This window comes from Mustelus asterias, unplaced genomic scaffold (genome assembly GCF_964213995.1).
Source record: "Mustelus asterias unplaced genomic scaffold, sMusAst1.hap1.1 HAP1_SCAFFOLD_2878, whole genome shotgun sequence".
Taxonomy (NCBI): Eukaryota; Metazoa; Chordata; class Chondrichthyes; order Carcharhiniformes; family Triakidae; genus Mustelus; species Mustelus asterias.
In genome coordinates this window covers 24059-42500 of record NW_027592823.1, presented here as the reverse complement: position 1 = coordinate 42500, position 18442 = coordinate 24059, and the positions used below count along the sequence as shown (strand labels likewise).

At 49.9% G+C, this 18442-nt stretch overlaps 1 protein-coding gene across 1 annotated transcript in view; it reads right to left on the bottom strand.

Annotated features, from left to right (window-relative positions):
• Window positions 1-11942: 11942 nt before the first annotated feature.
• The window catches only part of LOC144490105 (complement C1s subcomponent-like), a 28570-nt gene continuing 22070 nt past the window's right edge, over window positions 11943-18442 (bottom strand). Inside the window, exons 9-11 of the mRNA XM_078207916.1 lie at window positions 16583-16720; window positions 14513-14587; window positions 11943-12952 (exon numbers count right to left, since the gene is read on the bottom strand). Of these exons, the coding sequence (XP_078064042.1) occupies window positions 12186-12952; window positions 14513-14587; window positions 16583-16720 (980 nt within the window). The 3' untranslated portion in view covers window positions 11943-12185. The remainder of the gene's footprint in view (window positions 12953-14512; window positions 14588-16582; window positions 16721-18442) is intronic.

Genomic DNA, 18442 nt, shown 5'->3' with positions numbered 1-18442 from the left:
CTCTGTGCCTCTCTCTCTCTCTCTGTGCCTCTCTCTCTCTCTCTGTGCCTCTCTCTCTCTCTCTGTGCCTCTCTCTCTCTCTGTGCCTCTCTCTCTCTCTGTGCCTCTCCCTCTCTCTGTCTCCCTGTCTCTGTCTCTCTCTGCCTCTCTCTCTCATTCCTTCCATTCATTCCTTCCTTTGCGCTTGCGGTGTTGTTGTGGGGGATGGGATGGAATTCGAAGATATAAATAAAACCTGAGAAAGTGATTTTGTCAAGTGAGGAACGTGATGTTGTTTGGGGGGCGGGTTGTTGATGTGAACCTTTCTCTGTAGCTTTCAGCAGTCGGTGAGTTTGCTGGCACTCCTGTCCGGATATCGGAGCTGCCTTTCTGGTGTTTTGTGATTGTTCTGTATTTGGTTTCTGTGTTTGAAGGGAGGGTTTAAACTCCCCCCTTCCGTCCTGAATTAAACAGGACTCAAGCATGTCTCTCGTCTCTGTCCCTTTGTATCAACCTCCAATTGGCTCCTGCCACGATAAGAGGCTCTGTGGGAGAGACGGTGCTGAACCGATGGGCTGAATGGCCTCCCTCCACCCTGTCGGGATTCTTCTATGATGGACGGAGATACCTTCAAACTGCCCGGGGCCCCAAGCTATGGACTTCCCTCTCTGGGGTGGCACGCCTAACCAGCACGTCTTTCAGACTGTGGGAGGAAACCGGAGCACCCGGAGGAAACCCACGCAGACACGGGGAGAATGTGCAGACTCCGCACAGACAGAGACCCAAGCCGGGAATCGAACCCGGGACCCTGGCGCTGTGAGGCAGCAGCGCTAACCACTGTGCCACTCCTTTGATAAAACTGCTTGATATGGTCGTAAGCCATCGTGGCATCAATGCATCCTATCAGGGACAGGGGGAGGGGGTCAAATTAAACTGCCCCGGTTTCCCCACTCCCTCTCCGACCCCAAACAAAAAAGTGTTTTCCTCTTAAAATTCTGACCCCCCCTCAGGAAAGTTAAAATTTATTTATTGGTGTCACGAGTAAGGCTTACATTAACACTGCAATGAAGTTACTGTGAAAATCCCCCTCGTCGCCACACTCCGGTGCCTGTTTGGGTACACTGAGGGAGAATTTAGCACTGCCAATGCACCCTAACCAGCACGTCTTTCAGACTGTGGGAGGAAACCGGAGCACCCAGAGGAAACCCACGCAGACACGGGGAGAAGGTGCAGACTCCGCACAGACAGTGACCCAAGGCCGGGAATCGAACCCGGGTCCCTGGCGCTGTGAGGCAGCAGTGCTGACCACCGTGCTGGCTTATTTCCCCCAACCCTGAAGTCTGGAACTGTTCCAATCCTCTATTAATAACTTGCGCAACAAATGACAGGTCAGGTTGAATAAGATTTTTTTTAAATACAAACGTTTCGTAATGAAGAGGGTTCAGGGCGAGACCACAATAAAATACAAGTCGGGGGTGTCACATGTGCCCAGAGTCGGAAATCAAAGTAAAGTTTATTTATTAGTGCCACAAGTAAGGCTTACGTTAACACCGCAATGAAGTTACTGTGAAAATCCCCTAGCCGCCACACTCTGGTGCCTGTTCGGGTAACACCGAGGGAGAATTTAGCACGGCCAACGCACCCCTAACCAGCACGTCTTTCGGACTGTGGGAGGAAACCGGAGCACCCGGAGGAAACCCACGCAGACACGGGGAGAACGTGCAAACTCCGCACAGACAGTGACCCCCAAGCCGCAAATCAAACCTGTGTCCCTGGCACTGTGAGGCAGCAGTGTGAACCACTGTGCCACGCTATGAGTGTAGGGTCCGTTCATTCCTTTGAATAGGCAAAGACGGCACTGATAGGATGAATTTCCTTTACTGAACAGAATTTAAAGTTAAAACATTATAGAAAGCGGAGAATTGAAGAGAGAGAGATACTGGCTTTTGCTAATCCTGTACTGATTATAAAGCACTCAAAAGGTACTGAACGGGTCCAGTAAGCAGACTGACGGCTGTGTGCACAGTTCCAAAACTATATGTTAACCCTTATCTCGTGTTGAAATTGTTTGGCACATGCTGTCTCTGACTACCAAAACAATTCTCACCGCTGTGGCTTGTTTTGGTTCCGGAAAGTCTGTTTTTGTTTGCGTTATGCTTCCGAACATGCATCTTTCTAGCTAACCCAGCGTGCCTGCTGGGTTTTGAAATGTGGCCAAGTTAATTTTTTAAGCTCAGCAGAGTTAGTTACGTAGGCAGGGATGTCTTCAAATGAAGTCCTTGCGGAAATGAAGCAAGCTATACACAGGATCCGCTACAATTGGAAAGTTCCTTCCGAGTGGAGGCCTTGACCGATTTTAGAGTGATCCGTCCGCCTTTCCAGAGCGAAGGGGGAGGGGGGGGGACGTAGAGTGACTTAATCTGGAGTCCCAAGGTTTGACGAGGGCCAGAGCTATTTCCTGCTGCCAACAGCTTGATGGCGGACAGCGCAGGCTGTTGACCGGAAGTCAAACAGTAGCTGCCTCAATTGGCCTCTGTTGGACAATATTCTGGGCGTAGTTTGGGAAGGACATTCCCCCTTGGATTTGGACAAATGATGCGTGCCCCCCCGTGGCTGGAATCTTAAGGTGGAGTCAGGACTCCTTTGTCCTCGGAGAGACAGGATTTGGGTTGGGAACTGAAGTTCCCTTGTTGAAGCCGTTGCGTCGAAATTGCTAATACGTTGGCCGTTGCCACCGTCATGGGAGCTTAGGGCACGCAAAAGGGGTAGACTCACCGTGCCTGTGGCCACCATTTCTTTGAAAACACTGCAGGCATCAGGTGACCAGCTGCGGCCATTTTGTCTGCTCACCCATTGTCCATTTTGAAGAAGGTGTGTTACGGTGGGCACGTGGTGGTGGGGGCGGGGGGAGAGGGGCGGAGAATGGTCAAGAGATCTCCCCGTGGGCCGCATGGATCACGAGCTCCCTTGTTGAGTGAGTGGAGGCTGGTCCAAGAGGGGCGAGAGAGGGCAAAGGAAGGGGGGGGGGGTGGTGTTTAAAACCAGCTGGCTACATTCAGGCTAGCAATCGAGAGACTCTGGAACTTGACTTGTCCACTGCGGCCGCTGACTGGAACTCTGAGCACGTTGTATAGAAACATAGAAGATAGGAGCAGGAGGAGGCCATTCGGCCCTTCGAGCCTGCTCCGCCATTCATCACCAACATGGCTGATCATCCAACTCAATAGCCTAATCCTGCTTTCCCCCCATAACCTTTGACCCCGTTCGCCCCAAGTGCTATATCCAGCCGCCTCTTCAATACATTCAATGTTTTGGCATCAACTACTTCCTGTGGTAATGGATTCCACAGGCTCACCACTCTTTGGGTGAAGAAATGTCTCCTCATCTCCGTCCTAAATGGTCTACCCCGAATCCTCAGACTGTGACCCCTGGTTCTGGACTCCCCCCACCATCGGGAACATCCTCCCTGCATCTACCCTGTCTAGTCCTGTTAGAATTTTATAAGTCTCTATGAGATTCTCCCCCTCATTCGTCTGAACTCCAGCGAAAACAATCCTAACCTGGTCAACCTCTCCTCACACATCAGTCCCGCCATCCCCGGAATCAGCCTGGTAAACCTTCACTGCACTCCCTCCAGAGCAAGAACATCCTTCCTCAGAAAATGGTGATGGTGACGGAAGACTAGAGATTATTTACAAAAGCCAAAATAAAAAGACTTTATAATGTAGTCCATCTGATGTTTATATGTGTATTTTTTTACATCTTAAGACCATAAAACAGAGGAGCAGAATTAGGCCACTCGGCCCATCGAGTCTGCTCCGCCATTCAATCATGGCTGATATTTTTAGAACATAGAACAGTACAGCACAGAACAGGCCCTTCGGCCCACGATGTTGTGCTGAGCTTTATCTGAAACCAAGATCAAGCTATCCCACTCCCTATCATCCTGGTGTGCTCCATGTGCCTCCATCCCCATTCTCCTGCCTTTTCCCCATAACCCCTGATCCCCTGATTAATCAAGAACCTATCTATCTCTGTCTTAAAGACACTCAATAACCTGGCCTCCACAGCCCTTTGTGGCAAAGAGTTCCACAGATTCACCACCCTCTGGCTGAAGAAATTCCTGCTCATCTCTGTTTTAAAGGATCGTCCCTTTAGCCTGAGGTTGTGCCCTCTGGTTCTAGTTTTTCCTACTGGTGGAAACATCCTCTCCACGTCCACTCTATCCAGGCCTCGCAGTATCCTGTAAGTTTCAATAAGCTCCCCCCCTCATCCTTCTAAACTCCAATGAGTACAGACCCAGAGTCCTCAACCGTTCCTCATACGACAAGCTCTTCATTCCAGGGATCATTCTTGTGAACCTCCTCTGGCCCCTTTCCAAGGCCAGCACATCCACGGGGTCCAAAACTGTTCACAATACTCCAAATGGGGCAGCATGGTGGCACAGTGCTAACCACTGTGCCACTGCGTTGCCCTCACCCACCTAACCTGCACATCTTTGGACACTAAGGGGCAATTTAGCACGGCCAATCCACCTAACCTGCACAACTTTGGACACTAAGGGGCAATTTAACATGGCCAATCCACCTACCCTGCTCATCTTTGGACACGCATAGCTAATCCACCGAACCTACTCATCTTTGGACACTAAGGGACAATTTAGCATAGCCAATCAACCTAACCTGCACATCTTTGGACACTAAGGGGCAATTTAGCACGGCCAATCCACCTAACGAACACATCTTTGGACACTAAGAGGGAATTTAGCATGGTCAATCCACCTAACCTGCACATCTTTGGACACGCATAGCTAATCCACCTAACCTACACATCGTTGGACACTAAGGGGCAATTTAGCATAGCCAATCCACCTAACCTACACATCTTTGGACACGCATAGCTAATCCACCTAACCTACACATCTTTGGACACTAAGGGGCAATTCAGCATGGCCAATTCACCGAACCTGCACATCTTTGGACACTAAGGGGCAATTTAGCATAGCCAATCCACCGAACCTACACATCTTTGGACACTAAGAGGGAATTTAGCATGGTCAATCCACCTAACCTGCACATCTTTGGACACTAAGAGGGAATTTAGCATGGTCAATCCACCTAACCAGCACATGATTGAATGGTGGGGCAGACTCAATGGGCCGAATGGCTCCTATATCTTATGGTCTTATCAGAAGTCTCAGTGAAATGTATAAAAATTCTTAAAGGGCTTGGAAGGATAAAGGCTGAGAGATGTTTCCCCTGCTAGGGGAATCTAGAACACGGGGGCGCAGCCTCAGGATAAGGAGGCGGCCATTTTGGACTGACGCTAGGAGAAATGTCTTCACTCGGAGGGTTGTGAATCTTCGGAATTCTCCACTCCGAAGAGCAGTGGAAGCTCAGTCACTCGTCGATCCAAGACTGAGGTGGATAGAGTTTAGACAGAAAAGGATTTACGTGGATGAATTAACGAAATTGTGAGCAGGCTTGAAGGGCCAAATGGCCACCTCCTGCTATCGAACAGTTACTGCCTGATCATTCGAGCAAAGCGGAGGCAATGTAGCACTCTGACCAGGAGATGGTGGTGTTGACCTTCTATCTAACCCCGTGCTTCACCTGTCCTGGGAGTGTTTGATGGGGGACAGTGTAGAGGGAGCTTTACTCTGTATCTAACCCCGTGCTTCACCTGTCCTGGGAGTGTTTGATGGGGACAGTGTAGAGGGAGCTTTACTCTGTATCTAACCCCGTGCTGTACCTGTCCTGGGAGTGTTTGATGGGGGACAGTGTAGAGGGAGCTTTACTCTGTATCTAACCCCGTGCTGTACCTGTCCTGGGAGTGTTTGATGGGGGACAGTGTAGAGGGAGCTTTACTCTGTATCTAACCCCGTGCTGTACCTGTCCTGGGTGTGTTTGATGGGGACAGTGTAGAGGGAGCTTTACTCTGTATCTAACCCCGTGCTGTACCTGTCCTGGGAGTGTTTGATGGGGACAGTGTAGAGGGAGCTTTACTCTGTATCTAACCCCGTGCTGTACCTGTCCTGGGTGTGTTTGATGGGGGACAATGTAGCGGGAGCTTTACTCTGTATCTAACCCCGTGCTGTACCTGTCCTGGGAGTGTTTGATGGGGACAGTGTAGAGGGAGCTTTACTCTGTATCTAACCCCGTGCTGTACCTGTCCTGGGTGTGTTTGATGGGGGACAGTGTAGCGGGAGCTTTACTCTGTATCTAACCCTGTGCTGTACCTGTCCTGGGAGTGTTTGATGGGGGACAGTGTAGAGAGAGCTTTACTCTGTATCTAACCCTGTGCTGTACCTGTCCTGGGTGTGTTTGATGGGGGACAGTGTAGCGGGAGCTTTACTCTGTATCTAACCCCGTGCTGTACCTGTCCTGGGAGTGTTTGATGGGGACAGTGTAGAGGGAGCTTTACTCTGTATCTAACCCCGTGCTGTACCTGTCCTGGGTGTGTTTGATGGGGGACAGTGTAGCGGGAGCTTTACTCTGTATCTAACCCTGTGCTGTACCTGTCCTGGGAGTGTTTGATGGGGGACAGTGTAGAGAGAGCTTTACTCTGTATCTAACCCTGTGCTGTACCTGTCCTGGGTGTGTTTGATGGGGGACAGTGTAGCGGGAGCTTTACTCTGTATCTAACCCCGTGCTGTACCTGTCCTGGGAGTGTTTGATGGAGACAGTGTGGGGGAATTATTGGATGAAACCAGACCAACGTCCATCTGGTTCACTTCCTGCTCTCCTGCTATTGGTGTTCTCCAAGGTGTGGTGGACCAATCAGAGCGATCCATCGCCATCGATTAATCCACAGCAGAGCCAGACATGAGGTGGGGAAAACCCTCGGGGGGAGAGGAAAGTTTTGGGAACCATTGTCCTAAACCCACCTGTTCTTCTCAAACTCGCCACCATATCCCCCGTCCTCGTCCGCCTGTGCCAGGTGGCATTCACAGTGTGCCACATTGCCGGATGCACCTTGGCACAGGAGGAAAGTTAGGAAGGACTTGACTGTGTGGCATGGGACTCCATATTCCTTCTTTGCTATCTGGGAGATTATCAGAGAATACTTTGTCCCTTTCCATTGTGCCCTCAACCGCTTTATCTCGAACGTGACAAAGGGTTCCATGTGAATTTTTGTTGGTTCAAGGGTTAGGCAGCAGATATGCCAACGAGTGATGTGGCATTCTGGGGAAGGAAGTCAAACAGGACAACTTGCATTCTGAGACTCAAAACACGGTGGCACAGTGGTTAGCGCTGCTGCCTCACAGCGCCAGGGACCCGGGTTCGATTCCCGGCTTGGGGTCACTGTCTGTGTGGAGTTTGCACATTCTCCCCGTGTCTGCGTGGGTTTCCTCCGGGTGCTCCGGTTTCCTCCCACAGTCTGAAAGACGTGCTGGTTCGGGTCCATTGGCCGGGCTAAATTCTCCCTCAGTGTTACCCGAACAGGCGCTGGAGTGTGGCGACGAGGGGATTTTCACAGTAACTTCATTGCAGTGTTAATGTAAGCCGACTTGTGTCACTAACAAATAAACTTTATATGGAGGGGGCCAGAGCTGGAGAAATTTAGTCTGAAGGAAGATTGGGTCGACTGAGTTCATTTTTCCTGGAACAGACGGGACTGAGAGGTAACTGAAATGTATAAAATGATGAGGGTCCAGATAAAGAGTAGATACGGAGGCTATATGTTCCTCAGAACCATCAAAGCCCCACAGTGCAGAATGAGGCCATTCAGCCCATCGAGTCTGCACCGAATCTCCGACAGAGACCTTACCCAGGCCCTTTCAGAAGATGATTAAGAGGTGATTTCAAAGATTGATAAGAGTGCACTTGAAGGAAATAAACTCCAGGGATGGGGTATACAGACAAAGCATACCGTTCATAGAGTACATAGGGGAGAAGGATTTGATTTATTATTGTCACATGTATTGGGATACAGTGAAAAGTATTGTTTCTTGCACGCTATACAGACAAAACATACCGTTCATAGAGTACAGAGGGGAGAAGGATTTGATTTATTATTGTCACATGCATTGGGATACAGTGAAAAGTATTGTTTCTTGCACGCTATACAGACAAAACATACCGTTCATAGAGTACAGAGGGGAGAAGGATTTGATTTATTATTGTCACATGCATTGGGATACAGTGAAAAGTATTGTTCATTGCGCGCTATACAGACAAAGCATACCGTTCACAGAGAAGGAAAGGAGAGAGTGCAGAATGTAGTGTTACAGTCATAGCTAGGGTGTAGGGAAAGATCAACTTAATGCAAGGTAGGTCCATTCAAAAGTCTGACAGCAGCAGGGAAGAAGCTGTTCTTGAGTCGGTTGGTACGTGACCTCAGACTTTTGTATCTTTTTCCCGATAGAAGAAGGCGGAAGAGAGAATGTCCGGGGTGCGTGGGGTCCTTAATTATGCTGGCTGCTTTCCCCGAGGCAGCGGGAAGTGTAGACAGAGTCAATGGATGGGAGGCTGGTTTGCGTGATGGATTGGGCTACATTCACGACCTTTTGTAGTTCCTTGTGGTCTTGGGCAGAGCAGGAGCCCAGACCAAGCTGTGATACATCCGGAAAGAATGCTTTCTATGGGGCATCTGTAAAAACTTGGTGAGAGTCGTAGCTGACATGCCAAATTTCCTTAGTCTTCTGAGAAAGTAGAGGCATCGGTGGGCTTTCTATAGCTCTTTGCCGGCTAGTACAGGCACGATGGGCCCACAGGCCTTCTCCCAAGCATTTGTGTTCCCGCAATTTCTGTGCCTTGCACCATTTACGTGGGGATTGAACTTGTGACCTGGGAACACGGATGCCAGTCCCACAGCCACGATGCTACCCCATTCCTTTATCGTGGCAGAGTGACGGAGTAGAGTTCCCATCCCTTCCTTCCTCTTCCCTCCAGGGACTGAGTCTCCCTTTGCTCCGGGGCCCTGCCGTTAGTGGAAGCCTCGGCCTTGTGTAGCAGGCCTCACATTGACCGTTGCAATGTTCAGCCCTGGCTCCTTGACAGCCGTACACGTAACTCCCTGCCGAATAGGCTCCCCAGGAAGCGGTGTGGCTGGAGTAGAAGAGGCTGAAATATTTTAATCGGAGTATTAGACGAGAGAAAGAAATCTGGGGCCGCGGCCAACAACCCCTCAAGTAGCAAAGGCAACATTCTCTCTGATAGGCCTTTGATTGGAGATTTACACCGATGGCTGTCACTGCATTCTATCGAGCCTTTTCTGTTCTCTCTGTGAAGAGAAAGTTCCGCACCCATTAGTCACCTTGGCACCATCATCAGGAGTTGCTGGTGGAACGAAAGAGGTGGTTCCCGGAGATACGGGAGTGAAACGGGGTCAGTTTATCTGTAAAAGCGTCCTTGCCAAGAGGCCCGGGCCTTTGATGGGATGAGCGAGCATGGATTATACAGGTTGTTGCTAAACGTTTCCAGCTGCGTTAAGCCGAGACGGCTTCTCAGCACAGGAGGTGGACAAGGTTCGCTCTCTCTTCAGTTCCGGGGCCGTGGGCACAGCTGACACGGCCAGCCAGCTGTTGTCCACCTCTCCCCAGCCACTCCTGAGGGGGCGCTGGTGAGCCGCCTTCTTGAACCGCTGCAGTCCGTGCGGTATTGCCCGGGGAGGCAGGCTCCAGGTATCTGAGCGACAGTGAATGAACGATGCGAATGGCCGGAGAATTCCGATCCGGTTTACGATTGGAGCTACGTACGGCACAGCTACTGGCGTTGTGCCACACCACACGGTCAGTTTTAACTAGTGCGGCACGGTGGCACAGTGGTTAGCACTGCCGCCTCACAGCGCCAGGGACCCGGGTTCGATTCTGGCCTCGGGTCACTGTCTGTGCGGAGTCTGTACGTTCTCCCTGTGTCTGTGTGGGTTTCCTCCGGGTGCTCCGGTTTCCTCCCACACTCCAAAGATGTGTAGGTTAGGTGTATTGGCCATGCTAAATTGTCCCTTAATGTCCAAAGATGTGTAGGTTAGGTGGATTGGCCATGCTAAATTGTCCCTTAATGTCCAAAGATGTGTAGGTTAGATGGATTGGCCATGCTAAGTTGCCCCTTAGTGTCCAAAGATGTGCAGGTTAGGTGGATTGGCCATGCTAAACTGCCCCTTAGTGTCCAAAGATGTGTAGGTTGGTGGATTGGCCATGCTAAATTGTCCCTTAATGTCCAAAGATGTGTAGGTTAGGTGGATTGGCCATGCTAAATTGCCCCTTAATGTCCAAAGATGTGTGGGTTAGGGGGATTGGCCATGCTAAATTGTCCCTTAATGTCCAAAGATGTGTAGGTTAGATGGATTGGCCATGCTAAGTTGCCCCTTAGTGTCCAAAGATGTGCAGGTTAGGTGGATTGGCCATGCTAAACTGCCCCTTAGTATCCAAAGATGTGTAGGTTGTGTAAGGAATAATCATTAAGACAACATATATTGGAAGGAATAATTATTAGGACAAGTAGGAGATAATAATTAACATAGAAGAGATAATCACTACTTAAGAAGTTCTCATATATATCACATATCTTATTAAGCATACACATGGATACTCGCATAAATGAACATAGAAGCTGAAAGTAATTTCTTAAATAAACGTGAGAAAGTCAGACAACGGGAAAAAAGACTTGGCATAGATTAGACAATAAACTTCAGATAAGAAGGCAGGATGTAACCACAGTGATATCATAGCACATTCATTAGTGAAAAAACAGAAAGAAGGCAGATAACGTAGGTCTAGTAAATCATGGTGGCTAACGAAAAGTGGCCTTGGGGTCTGCAACAAAAAAACCTTGACTGTAAGATAAGAATGAAGCTAAATGTGGATAAAAAGGACAGTCAGAGCACTGGTTTTTTGGATTTGCCTGGGAATCCCGGCTTTATTGAAATGTACTAGCTAATAAAGCCTTGCTGCCTGGAAGATCAAGACTCAGACTCTCTATTCTGATTGATGAATTCTTCTTGCCGTCCACGGGGAACCACGGCAGTTGGAGGATTGGCCATGCTAAATTGTCCCTTAATGTCCAAAGATGTGTAGGTTAGGTGGATTGGCCATGCTAAATTGCCCCTTAATGTCCAAAGATGTGTGGGTAAGGGGGATTGGCCATGCTAAATTGCCCCTTAGTGTCAGGGGGACTAGCTAGGGTAAATGCATGGGGTTATGGAGATAGGGCCTGGGTGGGATTGTGGTCGGTGCAGACTCGATGGGCCGAGTGGCCTCCTTCTGCACTATAGGATTTTATGATTCAATTCTAACTTCTAATTTGCTGGGGATGGGTCGCTCCTCACACCCAACCAGCTTTCATGGCAAGACAATAAAGAAAGCTTGCAGCGCTTTTATCAAACTTATTTTTAATCAAACCTAAATTCGACCAAGTGGCACAGTGGGTTAGCACTGCTGCCGCACAGCGCCAGGGACCCGGGTTCGATTCCCGGCTTGGGTCACTGTCTGTGTGGAGTTTGCACATTCTCCCCGTGTCTGCGTGGGTTTCCTCTGGGTGCTCCAGTTTCCTCCCACACTTCAAAGATGTGCAGGTTAGGGGGATTGGCCGTGCTAAATTGCCACTTAGTGTCCAAAGCTGTGCAGGTTGGGTGGATTGGCCATGCTAAAGCGTTCTTTCGTGTCCAGAGATGTGCAGGTTAGGGGGATTGGCCATACTGAAGTGTTCTTTAGTGTCTGAAGATGTGTAGGTTAGGTGGACTGGCCATGCTAAGTTGCCCCTTCGTGTCCAAAGATGTGTAGGTTAGGGGGATTGGCCATGCTAAATTGCCCCTTAGTGTCCAAAGATGTGCAGGTTAGGTGGATTGGCCATGCTAAGTTGCCCCTTAGTGTCCAAGGATGTGTAGGTTAGGTGGATTGGGCATGCTAAATTGCCCCTTAGTGTCCAAAGATGTGCAGGTTAGGTGGATTGGCCATGCTAAATTGCCCCTTAGTGTCCAAAGATGTGTAGGTTAGGTGGATTGGCCGTGCTAAATTGCCCCTTAGTGTCCAAAGATGTGCAGGTTAGGTGGATTGGCCGTGCTAAATTGCCCCTTAGTGTCCAAAGATGTGCAGGTTAGGTGGATTGGCTGTGCTAAATTGCCCCTTAGTGTCCAAAGATGTGCGGGTTAGGTGGATTGGCCATGGCACAATGCGGGAATAGGGTGGAAGGGAGATTCTGGTGGGATGTCCTTCCAGCGAATTGGTGCATTATCGATGGGCTGACTGGCTCTGTCGGGATCCTATTCTATTGGGCTGGTTTTGGCACCCCCACGGTACTCTCAATCCACTCCAGGTATTTCATGACATTGGTGTAAATCCCGTAGGTGCCACACCTGATGCCCCAGGACACAATCCCACCCACGTAATACGCATTGGATCCCAGGGGGTCTTCAAACACCAGGGCGCCTCCTCCGTCCCCCGTGCAGGCGTCACTCCCCCGACCTCCGGCGCACAGCATGTTCGCGGTCAACGGGATGGGGTCGCCTGCGCCGGAGGCGTTCCCGCACCGCGACCTTTCCGCCACGGGGACCGAGGCGAACATCAGGACGTCGGTCTGGGCAAAGTCCTCCGTCTTGCCAAAGCCGGACAGGTAGCCCACCTTCCCCGCCGCCACCTGGTAAAGGGGGTGCCCGGCGGGCAGGCAGATGGGGGAGATGGTGGGGCCCATCTTGACCCTCCTCTTGAGTTTAATCAAGGCCAGGTCGTTGTCGAAATCCAGGCGCGGCCGGTCGCCGGGCAAGCGGGCGAAAAGCGGGTGTGGCACGATCTCTTTCCCCTCGAGCAGCCGCCAGCGCGTCAACACGTTCCTGTCCGATCCACCGGCGAACATGCGCATGGTCCTCTGGTGCTGCACGCAGGAGGCACTGGTCAGCACCCACTGGTCCGATATCAGCGCCCCACCGCACACCGTGTTCTCAAAGTAGACGTGCCAGGGAAAGTTCCCTTCCTCCGCCGGCGTTCCGCCAAGGATGCGCTGGTTGGGTGAAGGCGGCACCTCCGGCTTCCCGCACACTGCCCAACACAAAGAAATACAGTCCAGTGACATCACGTCACAAAGGGGGAAGAGGTGAGAATTTTTTAAAAATTCTTTTTTGTCAGTTCTTTTTTTTTGGAACGACGGAGGTTGAGGGGACGACCTGATAGAAGTCGACAAGATTATGAGGGGCATGGACAGAGTGGATAGTCAGAAGTTTTTTCCCCAGGGTGGAAGAGTCAATTACTAGGGGGCATAGAAATCATAGAAATCCCACAGTGCAGAAGGAGGCCATTCGGCCCATCGAGTCTGCATCGACCACAATCCCACCCAGGCCCTACCCCCACATATTTACCCGCTAATCCCTCTAACCTACGCATCTCAGGACACTGAGGGGCAATTTTTAACCTGGCCAATCAACCTAACCCGCACATCTTTCGGACTGTGGGAGGAAACCGGAGCACCCGGAGAAAACCCACGCAGACACGAGGAGAATGTGCAAACTCCACACAGACAGTGACCCGAGCCGGGATTCGAACCCTGGACCCTGGAGCTGTGAAGCAGCAGTGCTAACCACTGTGCTACCGTGCTGCCTGGCATAGGTTTAAGGTGCGAGGGGCAAGGTTTAAAGGAGATGTACGAGGCAAGTTTTTTTACACAGAGGGTGGTGGGTGCCTGGAACTCGCTGCCGGGGGAGGTAGTGGAACCGGATATGATAGTGAGTTTTAAGGGACGTCTTGACAAATATGTGAATAGTATGGGAATAGAGGGATATGGGCCCCAGAAGGGTAGGGGGTTTTAGTTCAGTTGGGACAGCATGGTCGGTGCAGGCTTGGAGGGCCGAAGGGCCTGTTCCTGTGCTGTAATTTTCTTTGTTCTTTGTTCTTGTCATTTCTATTATTTACGGGTGACACAGTGGTTAGCACTGCTGCCTCACAGTGCCAAGGACCCGGGTTCGATTCCCAGATTGGGTCACTGTCTGTGTGGAGATTGCACATTCTCCCGTGTCTGCGTGGGTTTCCTCCGGATGCTCCAGTTTCCTCCCACAGTATTCCAGGTGTGGCCTTACCAATGTCTTGTACAACTTCAACAAAACGTCCCAACTCCTGTATTCAATGTTCTGACCAATGAAACCAAGCATGCCGAATGCCTTCTTCACCACCCTGTCCACCTGTGACTCCACATTCAAGGAGCTATGAACCTGTACCCTTAGATCTCTTTGTTCTATAACTCTCCCCTATAACTCTGCCCTCTAGTTTTGGACTCCCCCTACCTTTGGGAAAAGATGTTGTCTATCTACCTCATCTACGCTCCACCATCTGCCGTGGCGGGACTCGAACCCGTGTCCCCCAGAAGATCAGCTGAGTTTCTGGGTCAACAGTCTGGTGATGATACCACTCGCCGACCATAGTGGGGAGGTGAGGGTTGAGGTGACAAATTATTTTTCTTCTGCCATCGATGGACAATGGACCATTGGTACCTCATTTTGCCCAGCCTCCAATTTTCATTTCTGTTCAATTCAGAAGGTGGCCCCGGATGGATTTCGGCACTTTTGTGTTATTGTGGTGGAAGAGTGGGAGGGGGAAATATTCACTCACCTGGTTTGCAGGACGGGAGGATTTGCCCAACTTTCCTGTTCATCCATTTGCCGTTGGCGTTGCAGGTGTACAGTCCTGAAGAGGATGAGGGTGAAGATAATGAAGAAGATAATTAGCACGGGGAACTCCTCAACAAATCATTGCTGGCTGACTTGTGGTGACACACTCGCCTTGGAGACAGGAGGCTGAGCGTTCAAAACCCACTCCAGGGACTCCAGCACAGAAATCCAGGCTGACACTCCCAGCACAGCACTGAGGGAGTGCCGCTCTGTCAGGGGTGCGGTTGGAGATCCCGGATGAAACGTTAAATCCCTTGGCCTCGCCTGTCCACTCGGGCGGAGGTGAACGATCCCATTTCCAAAACGAGCAGTGGAGTTATCCAATAGTGCTTAGCATCGCTGCCTCAAAGCACCAGGGACCTGAGTTCAATTCCGGCCTTGGGTGACTGTCTGTGAGGAGTTTGAACGTTTGCCCCACCATCTGCTTGGGTTTCCTCCGGGTGCTCCGGTTTCCTCCCACACTCCAAAGATGTGCAGGTTAGGTGGATTGGCCATGCTAAATTTCCCCTTAGTGTCCAAAGATGTGTGGGTTAGGTGGATTGACCATGCTAAATTACCCCTTAGTGTCCAAAGATGTGTGGGTTAGGTGGATTGGCCATGCTAAATTACCCCTTAGTGTCCAAAGATGTGTGGGTTAGGTGGATTGACCATGCTAAATTGCCCCTTAGTGTCCAAAGATGCGCGGGTTAGGTGGATTGGCCATGCTAAATTGTCCCTTAGCGTCCAAAGATATGCAGGTTAGGTGGATTGGCCATGCTAAATTGCCCCTTAGTGTCCAAAGATGTGTGGGTTAGGTGGATTGGCCATGCTAAATTGCCCCTTAGTGTCCAAAGATGTGTGGGTTAGGTGGATTGGCCATGCTAAATTGCCCCTTAGTGTCCAAAGATGCGCGGGTTAGGTGGATTGGCCATGCTAAATTGTCCCTTAGCGTCCAAAGATATGCAGGTTAGGTGGATTGGCCATGCTAAATTGCCCCTTAGTGTCCAAAGATGTGCAGGTTAGGTGGATTGGCCATGCTAAATTGCCCCTTAGTGTCCAAAGATGTGCAGATTAGGTGAACTGGCCATGCTTAATTGCCCCTTAGTGTCCAAAGATGTGCAGGTTAGGTGGATTGGCCATGCTAAATTGCTCCTTAGTGTCCAAAGATGTGCAGGTTAGGTGGATTGGCCATGCTAAATTGCCCCTTAGTGTCCAAAGATGCGCGGGTTAGGTGGATTGGCCATGCTAAATTGTCCCTTAGCATCCAAAGATATGCAGGTTAGGTGGATTGGCCATGGTAAATTGCCCCTTAGTGTCCAAGGATGTGTGGGTTAGATGGATTGGCCATGCTAAATTGCCCCTTAGTGTCCAAAGATGTGCGGGTTAGGTGGATTGGCCATGCTAAATTGTCCCTTAGTGTCCAAAGATGTGCGGGTTAGGTGGATTGGCCATGCTAAATTGTCCCTTCGTGTCCAAAGATGTGCAGGTTAGGTGGATTGGCCATGCTAAATTGCCCCTTAGTGTCCAAAGATGTGCAGGTTAGGTGGATTGGCCATGCTAAATTGCCCCTTAGTGTCCAAAGATGTGCAGGTTAGGTGGATTGGCCATGCTAAATTGCCCCTTAGTGTGCATCTGTGTGCAGGTTAGGTGGATTACAGGAGTAATGCATGGGGTTACGGGGACATGGTGAGGCGTCTGAGTAAGATGCTTTGTCAGAGGGCTGGAGCGGACTCGATGGGCCGAATGGCCTCCTCCTGCACTGTAAGGATTATTATTCTGTGCCGCCCTGCCCAACATTTATCCATCAAACAGCAGACTGCTTTAACACACTGGTGGGAGTTGCCCTTTGTGAAAATTCTTACATTACAACTTGCACTGTACTTCAGAAGTACCCCATTGGAGAGCCGTACGGTTATGAAAGGCGCTACCTCACACCTCCTGTCACCTCCTCTGCCTGAAGGAGAGGCTAGCGGAGAGAATGTTAGTGTGAGCTTCTCAGCTGCCTTCCCCTCATTTCATGCCAGAATCTCACCATCTCCGCCGCCACTCAAGGTGTAATATCGCTTGTCACACTTGTACTTGATCACCGAAGCAAGCAGCGTCACGTTAAGGGCAGTGACGTAATCATAGCCGCCATTTTCAAGATCTTCAGGGGCACCGCAGTCCGTGACTGGGGGAGAAAAATAAACCCATCAAACCTGAAATTGCAGCGAAAAGGGACAGGCTTGTCGAAGTTTGTTCCCCTTGTACTCATCAGGACACACATGCAAACTGTAAAGGAAACAATTTGTCCTGAATGAGGAGAGGACGCTGTCCTCAACATCGTTGAGACGTTGCCATGGAGAATGCACCAGTTCAAGGAATCATAGAATCCTCCCACAGTGCAGAAAGAGGCCATTCGGCTCATCGGGTCTGAACTAACCCTCCGAAGGAGCATCTTACCCATGCTCAGTTGCTGCTTTACCCCCGTAATCCCACATATTCCCCCCACCAATCCCCCTAACCTGCACATCTTTTTACACTAAGGGGCAATTTAGCATGGCCAATCCACCCAACCTGCACATCTTTGGACACTAAGGGGCAATTTAGCATGGCCAATCCACCTAACCTACACATCTTTGGACACTAAGGGGCAATTTAGCATGGCCAATCCACCCAACCTGCACATCTTTGGACACTAAGGGGCAATTTAGCATGGCCAATCCACCCAACCTGCACATCTTTGGACACTAAGGGGCAATTTAGCATGGCCAATCCATCTAACCTGTACATCTTTGGACACTAAGGGGCAACTTATCACGGCCAATCCACCTAAACTCAACAAATGTTCCGGGAACCTGGGTTCGAATCCTGCCAGGGCAGATGGTGGAATTTGAATTCAATAAAAAAAAAATTTGGAATTAAGAATCTACTGATAAACAGGAAACTATTGTCGATTGCCGGAAAAACCCTTCTGGTTCACTAATTTCCTTCAGGGAAGGAAATCTTCCATCCTTACCCAGTCTGGCCTACATGTGGCTCCAGAGCATCAAAGATGTGCAGGTTAAGTGGATTGGCCATGCTAAATTGCCCCTTAGTGTCCAAAAATGTGCACATTAGAGGGATTGGCCATGCTAAATTGCCCCTTAGTGTCCAAAGATGTGCAGGTTAGGTGGATTGGCCATGCTAAATTGCCCCTTAGTGTCCAAAGATGTGCAGGTTAGATGGATTGGCCATGCTAAATTGCCCCTTAGTGTCCAAAGATGTGCAGGTTAGGTGGATTGGCCATGCTAAATTGCCCCTTAGTGTCCAAAGATGTGCAGGTTAGGTGGATTAGCCGTGCTAAATTGCCCCTTAGTGTCCAAAGATGCGCAGGTTAGGGGGATTGGCCATGCTAAATTGCCCCTTAGTGTCCAAAGATGTGCAGGTTAGATGGATTGGCCATGCTAAATTGCCCCTTAGTGTCCAAAGATGTGCAAGGTTAGAGGGATTGGCCATGTTAAATTGCCCATTCATGTTCAAAGATGTGCAGGTTAGGTGGATTGGCCATGCTAAATTGCCCCTTTGTGACAGGGGGATTAGCAGCATAAAGGGTTACGGGAATAGTCCCTGTGTGGGATTGTGGTTAGTGCAGGCTCGATGGGCCGAATGGCCTTGTTCTGCCCTGTAGGGATTCCATAATTCTATTTCTTCTCCTTTGTGTGATGTTGTTGATTTGGAACACCATAGATAGCTAGCTGTTAAGGTTTATATTGTATCATGTTTGATTCTCGCAATTGATAAAAGTTACACTACTTCTTTTAATTATATATTAACTGTGTCCTTAAATAAACTTTATTTGGTAAAAGCTCCCTCGTGGGTCACTTGAATCATACCTGGAGTGAACCACCAATGCCCAATTTCAAATGTAAAA